The sequence below is a fragment of the Lithobates pipiens genome, unplaced genomic scaffold, assembly GCF_037356315.1.
Source record: "Lithobates pipiens isolate NorthernLeopardFrog02 unplaced genomic scaffold, aLitPip1_a1.2 Scaffold_19, whole genome shotgun sequence".
Classification (NCBI taxonomy): Eukaryota; Metazoa; Chordata; class Amphibia; order Anura; family Ranidae; genus Lithobates; species Lithobates pipiens.
In genome coordinates, this window is record NW_027507764.1 from 555971277 (window position 1) to 555984919 (window position 13643).

The window sequence follows — 13643 nt, forward strand, 5'->3', positions numbered from 1 at the left end:
TCTTGAAAGCTCGGATTACACTGGTGACTGATACCTTCGCCCAGGCATCCACGATCCACTGGCAGATAGTGGCGTAACTCGCCCGGCGTTGCCTCCCTGTGTTGGTGAATGTGTGTTCGCCTTCTGTCATCCAATGCTCCCACGCAGCTCGCAATTTAACTTTAAGGCTGAATATATATTTTATTAATCATTTTGCAGTACAAATAATTAAGGGTACAGAATAAAGAAAAAAGGGGGGGGGAAATGGGGGGTAGTGGTAAACAATTACAACCACTCAGATGGTACTTAGCGTATGAACATTTAAACGCGATTAACAGTGCAGAAAGTTGCAAACATTTTCCTGAGCGTGTAACATGTCCTAGTAGATGGACATAGTATGCTGTATAACCCAAGGGTAGGTAGGAGGGGAGGGGAAGGGGGGATGGGGAAGGGTAAGGTTACAAAGTTAATATTGAAAACTTGTGTACGACTATATGCCAGGTGGGATAACATAGTGTACCTGATAATGAGTAGGCATATAACTCATGTCACCAACAACGACTACTAATGCACATTGTTAAACACAATAGATCAAGGGAAGGGGGGGGGGGAGGGTAAGTACTACAGGGAGATGGGGAGAGGAAGATGGGAAAGAAAAGAAGACAGGTGAGGGGGAAAGGGGGGAGTGCACAGCAGATTCATTTAGAGGAAACGAAATGATCAACACATGTATCAAAATACTTGGTTTATGTGAAGGATAAAAGCACCACAGTCGCCTAGTTTCAGTTGTGGAAACAATTATGTATGTTCTTCCGGTGTTACCTGTGGCTCTCCCGGCGCCACCACTCTCTGCTCAATCATGGCAGAAGGATTGTTCAAGTGAGTTTAAGATTGTTAAGAAATATTTCCTTTTGAGAGTGATGTCGCCAGACAGACCACAGCATAGTAAACTTATCATAAGTATCATCCGCCTTCGCCTGCAATTCCTCCATGAGCATGATGTCATTAATGTTATCCACCCAAGTTGAAATAGAGGGAGCGGATTCCCTCTTCCAGCACAGGGAAATGGTGTGACGGGCTGCTGAAAGAAAGAATCTTAAAAGACTACCTTTCTGGGACCGAATTGTCCCTGGGAGAATGGATAGAAGAGCAGACAAAGGCGAAGGAGGCAACGTGGTCTGATATACCTCATTATAAATTTCATATATTTTATTCCAAAATGGGCGAACCTTATCGCAGTCCCACCACATGTGAATATAAGAACCTTGTGCTCCGTGACAGCGCCAACACATGTTTGTGGTTGAAGGGAACATCCTGTGCACCGAGACCGGGACCCTGTACCACCTCGAGAGCAATTTATAGTTCTTCTCTTGGGAAAACCCTGACCTAGAGGAGTGATGCGTGTGGGTGAAGGAGGTAGTCCACTGTGTTGGGGTGATATCTAAATTCAGGTCTCTAGACCATTTACTCGTATAGGTCGGGAGGGCGTCGTATGAGCGAGATTGAACATCTTTGTAAATTAATGACAGAGTGTGTCTGGGGGTTTGGGCTAGTTTGCAGAGATCCTCAAACAACGTGAGTGGTCTGTGTGTTTTGCCCGAGAGGTGAAGGTCTCTGCATAGCTGGTTTAAGGAAATCGTGGTCAACCAGTCCGAAGAGGTGGCTGCTTGTGAGTCAGAGGGAGGACGGAAATGTCCAGTGGTGGGGTGGACAAACTGGTTTGCTGTCGGCCAACCGTCACGCTTGTAGTTCCCGCAGGACGTTTTAGCTGCTATGGAGGAGAGGGCCAGATTATCAAACAGGGGCGTTAATGGGCTGGGATCTGTGGATAAGGCATAAGGAGTAGCTTTAGTGTACCACAATGTAAGGGCCGCCCTCGTTAAGGGGGAGAGCCCCTGCATCGTGCGATATCTGGTGTTATACCCCCATAGCAGGGCACGCAGGTCCACCCCTGCCATGTCCTGCTCAACTGAGGTGGAAGGTTTGATGTTCGATTGCGGAAACCAGTCTAGAAGTCGGGAAAATACCGCTGATGTATGATATAGTTGGAAGTCCGGGAGGCCCGTACCCCCCCTAAGTTTGGGGGCACATAAAATCTTATGCTTAAGTCTGGGAGGTTGGTGTTGCCAGAGGAACTTGTTTACCAAAGCTCGTAGCGTCCGAAAGAAAGTCCCCGGTAAAAGAATGGGAAGAGCCTGAAATAAATATAATGCCTTCGGGAGGATATCCATTTTAATAACACTCATTCTCCCCCACCAGGAGAGCTTGAGGTTGTGCCAGCTCTCGAGGGAACGTCTGATAGAAGTCAGCAATGGGCTAAAGTTTAGGGTATATACGTCATGATCAGCTGAGGGAATCTCTGTCCCAAGATATTTGATCGAGCGTGGTTGCCATTTAAAGGAGAACCGCTCCCGAACAAAGTCCAGATCTTTCGGGGGTAGAGAGATATTTAAAGCTTCCGTCTTGTTTAGGTTAAGTTTAAAGTTACTATGAGTGCCAAACCGGGCAAGCTCCTCTAGGATGGCTGGAAGACTAATGCGGGGTTGAGTGATATATAAGAGCAGATCATCTGCATAGAGTGACAGCTTGCGGGGAGCCGAGGGGGTGTTGATCCCATGAATGGAGGGATTGTTTCGGATGGCTTGAGCCAGATGTTCTACAACAATTGCGAACAGGAGTGGCGACAACGGGCATCCCTGCCTGGTGCCGTTCCGGATTCCGAAAGCCCCCGACGATTCTCCATTAGCTAAGACTTTGGCAGATGGGCTCGTATATAGGGCCATGATTTTAGAGAGCATTCGCGGGCCTAAGCCTATCTGTTGCAGGGAGGCCTGGAGGAACTTCCAGCTCACCCTATCAAACGCCTTTTCGGCATCGCAGGCTAGTAGAAGGGTAGGGATATTGTGGGATTTGGCGTATGAAATGAGATGTAAAGTCTTAGTGGTGTTATCCCTAGCTTCTCGGCCCGGGACAAAGCCCACTTGGTCGTTATGAATGATGGAGGGGAGTAGGGGAGCGAGACGTGTTGCCAAGATTTTGGAGTAAAGCTTGAGGTCTACGTTCAGTAGGGATATGGGCCTATAATTTCCACATTGCATATGGTCCTTACCCGGTTTGGGTATAACAACTATCTGTGCCTGGAGAATTTGGAGTGAGAGGGGATGTGCATCATCTATGTCCTCGAATGTTTTGGCCAAAATCGGGGCGAGTTGGTGTGCAAATGTTTTATAGAACTGTGGGGAGTAACCGTCAGGGCCGGGGCTTTTGCCATTCTTTAGGCCTTTAATCGCTGTCAGAAAATCAGAAGTGGACAGGGGTAGCTCCAAATCAGCTCTATCAGTTAAGGGAATAGAGGGCAAGGCAGTGTCCTGAATGTAGCAGTTTAAGTCGGGCGTTGAAGTGGGGTTCGAGGCACCTGAGGGGGGAAGATTATAGAGGGAGGAGTAGAAGTCCCTGAACTCCGAAACAATCTCGGAGTTCCTGAACCTCTTCTGCTGAGCAGCCGATAAGATGCAAGGGATGGTTTGTCTCTGTTGTCTAGGGTGGATAACTCGTGCTAAGTGTTTTCCGCATTTGTTAGCCTGTGAGTAGTGGGTATGGCGGCCCTTATGGTATGCGGTGAGTGATCTATCTGAAAATATCTGAAGCAATTCCCGCCGTGCGTTAGAGAGCTCCGCCAAAGTCCGAGTGTCTAAAGAACGTTTATGGGAGGTCTCTAGGAGAGCTATCTGAGAGAAAAGCCGGTGTACCTCCTCTGTACGAGCTCGCTTCAATCTAGACCCGTGTTGGATAAAAATCCCGCGAATAACGCATTTCAGGGCTTCCCACTTAGTCATATTACTAGTCTCGTCCTGGGCATGGTCTTTGGTGAAATCTGTGATCGCTTGAGAGATTGCCGCTACACACACCGTGTCAGTCAGTAAGTTGTCGTTCAGCCTCCACGTACCCCGACGGGGGCAGCGAGGAAGCTTCCCAAGTGTCAAATGTACCGGAGCGTGATCCGACCATAGTCGCATCCCAATCTCGCATTGAGGTTCAAAGTCCAGTAGGTTTTGGCTTAGAAGGATGTAATCTATCCTACTGTAAGAGTTGTGTGCAGGGGAGAAGTAGGTATAGTCCCTATCTGAGGGGTGTAGCAATCTCCAGGTATCTACTAGAGACATGTCAGCTAGGGCAGCCCTGATTTTGTTAAGTGAGGTGGGTGATAGGTGAGACTTACCGGTAGAGGAGTCCAGTCTCGGCACAAGGGGAACATTTAAGTCACCTCCTAGGATCAGGTTAGGAGTCCGGAAAGATTTAAGGCGCGCAGTCACGGAGCAGAGGAACTGAAGTTGGTTCTGATTAGGAAGATAAATATTGGCAACAGTTAGTACATTTTGTAGATACTGCAATTTCAAAAATAAAAACCGCCCTTTTGGGTCTATGACACTTTCGAGTACTTGTGGTGTAAAGGAACGATGAAAAGCAATCGAAACCCCTTTGGATCTTGCTAGGGGGTTCGTGCTGTGGAACCATGTCGTGTAGTGTCTATCTGGAATGGGAGGTATCTTGTCGGATCGAAAGTGAGTCTCTTGTAGTAAAAGAACCTGCGATCCGGCCTTGTGAAAGTGGTGTAGAATCTGTCTACGCTTTTCCGGGGTGTTAAAGCCTCTGCAATTAAGAGAGGAAAACTTAAGGTCTAGAGCTGCGGCCATTGAATGGAGAGGTGGGAGGAATGTTCCTGGGTGCTACTGAATGCTACTGAGTAGGCGAGTGTACTGGTAGGCTGTGCAACAAAGGTGAAGGGGAAAAGGGAAGAAGGGGAGGTCAAGGATGGATAGGGAAGAAGAAGATCAGAGCGCTGAGGTAGGAAAATTCGTGTGTGCTCCTCCAGAGGAGCCTGGGGTGCTAAGTGCAAAAGAGGGTGGGAAACTAATTCCTGCAACAGCGTGATGCAATGCTTTCTAGGAAGCTGAGGATGTAAAGTTATAGGGAGAAAACTCCCTCTAGTGTCCATAGGGGGGTTAAATCTATGAGCACTACAGTGAAAAACTAACAGGTACAACCGTAACAAAGTCAGAGATCGACTCTGTACACCCTAACGTGGGGATACGCGGTCAAGCTGAACTCAAGGGCTCCGCCCCAACTGTAGTTAACTGTGAAACTGGATAAGCTGATATGTAGCACACAGCGTCTATATATATAAGGATCATACGATGGCGTGTGCAGAAGTTAACAATGGGCTAGCCAACAAGGCAGCCTTCCATCCGGAGGGGCAGAAAAAGTGCACGTCATCTGTATCAATGGAGAGATCAAGTGGGTCTAGCATATAGTCATTTACCATTCACCATATTGAATCTAAAGAGTGTGAAAAAGCTTACCAAATGACATACAGATCTGTTTAGACAGTACAAAGACCCAATGAACCGTCCCCCCACCCTCCACCCCTACACCTGAATAGCGTAACATAATACAGATCCAAAACCATGAGAGCTCATATCAACAGAAGAAGCTCGTAAAAGTTATAGCTAGGGGGAGGAGTGGTGGGGATTGATCCACACCAAAAAAAAAAAAAAAAACAAAAAAAAAAACAATGAGATAAAATAAGATGAAATAAAATAAGAGCAAATAAGAGCAGGAAAGGGGTCGAGTGAAGGACTTTCAAGTCACAAAGTGCAGGGGGATAACCTGAGGCATATGTCTCAAAAGAGACATAGAGGCAGAGATGTGGAAGTCAGACAACCACTTATCAGTGGTACTCAATGCGTTCATCCGGGAGGGGATTTGGTGGTACGGGAGCGGGACCTCTTCTTCTTGGTTTGTGTAACCCAGGCTGAAGTGGTAGGTAGGCCAGGGGTGACGGCCGTTAGTGGCCAGTCCGGAATCCTGATTTGAGGTAGTTCAAAGGTGCCAAGAAAGTTGGGTAGATCTCCCAATGTGCGAAAGGTGGCAGATTTACCATCATGGGATGCAAAAAGGTGGAACGGGAACCCCCATCGAAACTTGATCTGTTTAGCATGCAAAGCATCCGTTACTGGCTTCAGGGCTTTCCTCATCAGCAGCGTCTGCTTTGATAGATCCGTCAGGAGCATGACCGGTGACCCATTAAACAGGATGGAGTCTTGTGTGCGGGCAGCATGCATTATTTCAGCTTTGATGTTGAAGAAATGGACGCGGCAGATGACGTCTCTAGGGTGTGCAGGATTAGGGTTGCGAGGGCCAAGGGACCTGTGAATCCTATCAATTTCGATCGGGGTTTCTTTGGGTTTGTTCAGCAACTGGTTAAACATAGTGGAGGCGGCTGACATTAGATCTTTGTTTTCAATCGCTTCAGAGATACCGCGGATGCGGATATTGTTGCGGCGACTTCTATTCTCCTGGTCGTCGAGACCATAGAGCAAGTGCTGAATTTGATTGGTATGCTGCTGCAGGACGTGGTCATGTTCTTTGAGTCTAAGTGCTGACTCTTCCACATGAATCTCAATGTCCTCCATGCGGTGGCCTATGTCCTGGCGCAAGTCCTTAATCTCCCTCTGATATGACCTCTCTAGCCTGCTGATATATGCTTCAATGTCTCTCTTAGTTGGGAGAGCTTTAATGTAGCTCTCCATGTCCCAGCCTCCATGTTGTGTGCCAGGGGCCGGGGAAGGGCTCCTTGAGTGTGTTGGGCTGTCAGGGCTCCCACTATGCCGCTCCGGGGATCCGGGAGAGGACCGAGGCGAGGGGGGTCGAGAGGCCTGTACCTTAGATGCGGCGTGCGCCGCATGTGCTGCTGCCGAGCGGGTCGCCGCCATCTTGGATTCCGGCGCGGCCTTGTTGTTCGGTCCCCTCGAGGGGAAAAAACTGCCGATGTCCCCGGTTTTCTGGGTCCCCGAGGTGCGGGGGGTGTTGGTGCCTCCTCTCCTGCTCATGGAGATGTTCGGGTCGGTGCGGTCTGGCGGCGCTGTGTGCCGGTGGGTGCAATGGAGCGGGAGCTGAGCTCTCACACGTCCTTCTCCTCCATGCGCTTGGCCACGCCCCCGCAATTTAACTTTAAATGACCTGTTGACACCTATATCTAGTGGCTGCAGTTCTTTGGTTAATCCACCCGGAATGATGGCAAGCACCGAATTAGTTTTCTTCACTTGGGCTTTGACAGTATCTGTCAGATGGGCGCGCATGGAGTCACAGACCAATAGGGATGGAGATTCGTGGAAAAAGCCACCCGGTCTCTTGACGTAAACCTCTCTCAGCCACTCACTCATCTTCTCCTCGTCCATCCAGCCCTTCGGGTTAGCCTTGATGATGATGCCAACCGGAAACTTTTCTTTTGGCAGAGTCTTCCTCTTGAAAATTACCATGGGTGGTAGTTTCTGACCATTAGCCTGGCAACCAAGAACTACAGTGAAGGATGACTTCTCGTTTCCTGTAGTGCGTATAGATACCGTACTGGTCCCTGTTCTCTCGACAGTACGGTTTACAGGGATATCAAAGGTAAGGGAGACCTCGTCCATGTTGGTGATGTGCTCTGGTCGGATCTTCTGTTCATTGATCTTGTTCTTGCAGTAGGTACGGAAAATGGCCAGCTTTTCTTCGTAATCCTTTGGCAGTTGCTGTGACATAGTGGTTCTTGTGCGGATAGAGAGATTCCGCCTTTTCATGAAACGGAAGCACCAAGAGGGACCTCCTCGAAAGTCGTTGATCTCCATGTCGCATGCGATCGCTGTTGCTTTGAGTCGAATAGAGACAGTAGAGACACTTCTACCTGCGGTTCTCTGTTCAATAACCCACTGTTCAATTTTGTCCTCCAACTGTGGCCATCTTGCTTTGTTTCCTCGGAAACTCAGTTTGGTCTTCTTTACCTGGCGCAGGGCATCTTCTTGCTTCCTCCACTTCCGTACCATTGATTCATTAATGTTGAATTCTCTCGCAGCTACTCTATTTCCATGCTCTACTGCATGACTGATAGCCTTCAGTTTGAAATCCGCATCATAAGCATGTCTCTTAACAGGAGCCATTTTTGGGGCAGCGGGTATACCGTAGAAAATGAACGAATGAATGCGCACACCTCCTGACTAAGATGGCCGTAATGCCCGATCCAAGCAGTGCAGCTTCCTAGCTTTGGTAATCCCACGAAGCTGCACTGCTTGGATTGGGCATTACGGCCATCTTAGTCAGGAGGTGTGCGCATTCATTCGTTCATTTTCTACGGTATACCCGCTGCGCCAAAAATGGCTCCTGTTAAGAGACATGCTTACGAAGCGGATTTCAAACTCATCGCTATCAGTCACGCAGTAGAACAACCTGAGAGAGGTTTACGGTACGTCGGTTTACGGTAAGAGACCGGGTGGCTTTTTCCACGAATCTCCATCCCTATTGATCTGTGACTCCATGCGCGCCCATCTGACAGATACTGTTAAAGCCCAAGTGAAGAAAACTAATTCGGTGCTTGCCATCATTCCGGGTGCATTAACCAAAGAACTCCAGCGATGTCAACAGGTCATATATAAGGCGCACCGGATTATAAGGCGCACGGTCGATTTTGTGAGAAAATTTAGGCTTTTACGTGCGCCTTATAGTCCGAAAAATACGGTATATATATATAATGTGTTACACAGTCAGCAACCAACTGATTAAAGATCCGGTCTGCATTGTCCCCGATCATGTGATCACCAGAACAGCCAATCGTGGGAATCACAATTCTCTAGCCTATAGATGACGCTGCCTCTCTGTACATTCACACACTCTGTGCACACAGAAGTACAATGGTAGCAATAGAGGATAACCGTTTTCCCAGCTGGACGGGAGCAGCGCCAGGTGTGGGTGCAATGCCAGGCTCCAGAAGACTCTTGGGATAGCTGTCTGCCCGTACCTCCCATACAGGCAGTTACTGAAGTCCAGGAAGATCAATTAACTATGAGACCGCTCACCAGCGCCCTCGCAGTCCATTGAGAACTACAAGCTGTCTGCTGCAGTGGAAGATGGTACTTGTAGTCCATTTATTTACAGATCTCTGTGAATGAATGACGTGGCTCTGTAGGAGGAGCTGTGCACAGCTGCGCACATTTTTTAATTGATGCAGAGAGCAGAACCCCCGACTTTTTTATTTTATTTTTTGTTTAGTAATGTTTTCAGCGAGTGTAAACAAGTCCTAAGGGCTCACTGGCCAGCTCTGCCTAGTTGTAAGCCCGTTCACAAGGTCACATGATGTTTTTTGTATTGTAATCGATGTGTGTGTACTCCATGGAGGATGTTCATTATTGTAAATATGATTCAAGATGCGTGTCTAGGGAAGTTATTACGAATCTGTTTAGGTGTCTGAGCCCGTTACCAAGCCAGGACCCCGGATTGTGTGCCTTTTTAAGTGTATTTATTGCAAGCTATTGACCATTTGTATTTTTTATTTTTTTGCAGGTTTCTATTACAACATGGCCGGTCATGAAGTGCCATTCAGTTTCTCATCGTTGGACACGTCTATCTCCTCCCTGAAGAACTGCCAGACTTATGTAGACACGGGGATGGACATTGCCACCGGCGTGGCGCTGGATCTTCTGCAGAGCGGATGTAAGTTCTCTGACTTCATTTTCCTTGACTGGTGACTTCTATGTAGATGTGTAGAACGCTGACATTGCTATCTGACCAGCCGGGGATTTGATTTGTTGCTGGAAATACAAAGTAGGGGTTATGTTGTATCCCAGTTTGTACATTTTAAACATTTTTTAAAGTGCTTCTGAATACTTAAGTTTTTTTTTTTTTAAATCTTAATGCATTCTATGCATTAAGGTAAAAAACAAAACAAAAACAACCTTCTGTTTCAGTGGATCCCCCACCCTTATACTTACCTGAGCCTGCTCTGGGTCCAGTGCTGTGTACAAGAGCAGTGGCTCCAGTAGCTCTGTCCCTCCTTGGCTCCCTCTACTGTCAGTCAAATCCTATGACGAGGTTGGGGGTGGGGCTGAGCAGTTTTATTTGGGTGCACTCTGCGGTGGGGGGAGTAGAGGAGCCAGGAGCACCAGTGGGGGACCCAAGAAGAAGAGGATCGGGACTGCTCTGTGCAAATCCACTGCACAGAGCAGGTAGATATGACATGTTTATTATTTTAATTTAAAAAAATTAAGCTGTAATACCACTTGACCGCCAACGTTTTACCCCCCCCCCCTTCATGACCAGGCCATTTTTTTTTCAATGCGGCATTGTGTTACTTTAACTGACAATTGCGCAGTCGTGCGACACTATACCCACATGCATTTATGTCCTTCTTTTTTCCCAGCAAATAGAGCTTTCTTTTGGTGGTATTTGATCACCTCTGTGTTTTTTGTTTTTTTTGGCTTTTTTTTTTTTATAGTGCAAAAAAAATAAATAAAAAAAACTGTTTTGGAAAGCAAACAATATTTTTTACTTTCTGCTATAAAACATATCTAAAAAAAATAATGTAAAATAAATCACATTTCTTCATCAATTTAGGGCAATATTTATTATGCTACATGTTTTTGGTAACAAAAATCCCAGTAAGCGTATATTGATTGTTTTGCGCAAAAGTTTATAGTGTCTAAAACTATGGGATATTTTTTATTTATTTTACTAGTAATGATGGCGATCAGCGACTTATCGCGGCACTGCGATATTGCGACAGACATTCTGACACTTTTAACACTTTGTGGGAACCAGTAACCCTAACACAGTGATCAGTGCTAAATACAGTATATGCACTGTCACTGCTGGCTGGGAAGGGGTTAACATCTAGGATGATCAGTGTCATTAGTACCGTGACAGTGCATATTTTTAGCACTGATCTCTGTATTTGTATCACTGATCCCAAAAGGTGTCACTTAGTGTCTGATTTGTCTGCCGCAATGTCGCAGTCCCGCTATAAGTCATTGATCGCCATTACTAGTAAAAAAAAAAAAAAAAAAAAAAAAATATCCATAAGTCTATCCCATAGTTTGGTCTGCGCAAAAGTTATAGCATCTACAAACAATATACGCTTATGGGGAATTTTGTTACCAAAAATATTGTCCTAAATTTATGAAGAAATTTTATTTTCTTCCATTTTTTTTTTTTTTTTTTTGTTGCATATGTTTTTTTAAATGTTGGTCTTTTTTTTTGTTTATAGCGGAAAAAAATAAATAAAAAATAATGCAGGGGTGATCAAATACCACCAAGAGAAAGCTTTATTTGTGGGGGAAAAAATTGCATAAATTTTATTTGGCTACAGTGTCACATGACCACACAATTGTCAGTTAAAGTAACACTGTGCCGTATCGCAAAAAAATGGCCCGATCATGAAGAGGAGTAAACCTTCCAGAGGGAGGGCAAGTGATTAACAGACCAAGCTCTCCAGATAAAATGGTAGTTAGTGGGTTGAGACAACAATTTAATACTGACAGGGGTGCTTAGTGGTCAGTTTTTATTAATTTATGTAAAAAATAATGTAGCACTGACCCCCGAAGGAGCGGCTGATTTTATTGGGCTTACCGTTACCTTCTTGACCTCGTGTACGTCTAGGGGTTTCCCGAGGTAGATAGCCCAAAGAACTGTAGAAACTGACACTGGATCCGCTTTTGGTATTTTTATTTGCTAAAAGAGTAGACAAAACACAGCCTCTCAATGAGGGGTAGAGGGTAGGAAGTTCAGGTACTCTTGGAACTGCTCAAAATAGAAAGTCTCTCACTATAGAAATCTAGAGAATATCCACTCACAACTGGATCCTCACCGCTACCGGATAGACTTTCTCTCACTGGGCCTAGCAGCCTATAGAATGTTCAGATAAAGTAAAGTCTCTGCCACAGACTTGTTGTAGAACACTTGTAGTAACTGAAGGATGTAGACAATTTAGAGAGCCCTCATATGGTACCAGTATCTTGCAGCCGGTCCGGCGATACCGTACGAGTGTAGATTCACTTGGTGTCTTTCAACTAAGCCTCCAGGCTCTTTCTGAGAAGCCAGCCTTCAGCATGGCCTTCTCCTGAAGAGTCCTCCCCTGGTTGCTTCCTCAGTTGCTGGGCCTCTCCACAGATGAGACGGTACCGAACCACCTTTGAATCCTCCTCCCAGTTACTTGGCCTCGGGCCAGCCAGCCCAGGATTCGGAATCGGATGAATCCTCACCCCAGGCCATGAGGGCCATGGGGGCTGGTCAGGAGGACCAGGACCAAACAGACAGAAGAATCTTCTGGACTGGAACCCAGAAGCACGTGATGTCAGTACCTTAAGTACCCTCTCCCAGAATGCACAGCAAGACGACACTCGCACTGGGCTGGTTCTGAGAAAAATGGCATGCGATGTACCCAGCTGAACAGTGTTGTCACACTTGCCAGTGATGACAGCGCCACCTGTGGCCAAGCAGAACACAGTGTAATCCAGCTAGACTGGTACTGAAACCATAATTTGGTATAATTAAGCCCAAAACCAAACTGCAGTTCTAGGAACTTTAAATGGAGAAAAACACATAGTGTGTGCTCTTCAGGAGCCGGTGCTACAATAACATAAAATACGGTGCTGTAATTTTTTAACAAGTGTAAACTGGAAAAATAGCCTTAAAAAAGAAAACGCACTCAGCCCCCACATCTATATTACATTGCTGGTTTTGGTTTTAAACCGCTTTAAGTTAAAGTTATACTAAACGCACACAGTTTAATGTACATTGTCCTTTCTATTTCTGTATGTGGCTGATGGCACTGTACTTATTTTAATAATAAAAAAAAAAAATCTAAGAACCTTTTTCCTAATCGATAATATACATCTGTCACATGACCCAGATCTCTCCCAGCCTGTCTGCAGGGAAATATAAGCAGGAGGAGCGTATAGTTCTCTGCTGCTGGTCACGTAAAAAAAAAAACAGTAAAAATAATAAATATCGATAAACAGTTTTAACCACTTTAGCTCCGGAAGGTTTACCACCCTTAATGACCAGGCCATTTCTTGCAATACGGCACTGCCTTACTTTAACTGACAAATGCGCGGTCGTGTGATGCGGTATTCGGCTTTCTTTTGGTGGTATTTGATCAGCTCTGCGGTTTTATAATTTTTGCGTTATAAACAAAAAAAAATACTGTCAATTTTGAAAAAATTGGATGTTTTTCTGGCGAATCTTAAATTTTTTTTTTCTTTACTGGCAATGGCGGCTATCTGTGATTTTTAGCGGGACTGCGACATTGCGACGAACAAATCACACACCTAACTGACACTTTTGATGCTCTTTTGGGAACTAGTGACATTATTACAGAGATCCGTGCTAAAAATATGTTACTCTACTAATGACACTGGCAGGGAAGGGGCTAACATCAGGGGCGATCAAAGGGTTAAATGTGTCCCTAGGGGTGGATTTCTAACTGTGGGGGGATGGACTGACTGGGAGAACACAGATCCGTGTTCCTGCTTAGCAGGAACCACAAGATCACTGTGTTCTCCCTTGTTAGAATGGTGATTTGCCTTGTTTACCAGATCGCCGTTCTGCCTCTCTGGGGAATGGTCGGTGGGTCCTGCCGGACATTGCATGAAATGACGTACAGGTACGTGAATTCACGCAATAGAGCCAGCCTGCCACAGTATAGATGCGGTAGGCGGTCTTTAAGTGGTTAAATAGTCCTACAAATATTCCCCCCCCAACTCTTCCCCCCCCCCCCAACTCTTCCCCCCCCCCAACTCTTTCCCCCCCTCCCTCCTCTTTTCCCCCCCTCCCTCCTCTTTTCCCCCCTCCCTCCTCTT

At 46.2% G+C, this 13643-nt stretch overlaps 1 protein-coding gene across 1 annotated transcript in view; it reads left to right on the forward strand.

Moving 5' to 3' along the window:
• The window catches only part of NSMCE2 (NSE2 SUMO ligase component of SMC5/6 complex), a 379808-nt gene that overhangs the window by 4371 nt on the left and 361794 nt on the right, over positions 1 to 13643 (forward strand). The window contains exon 2 of the mRNA XM_077493326.1: positions 9352 to 9501. Coding sequence (XP_077349452.1) covers positions 9366 to 9501 — 136 coding nt within the window. The 5' untranslated portion in view covers positions 9352 to 9365. The remainder of the gene's footprint in view (positions 1 to 9351; positions 9502 to 13643) is intronic.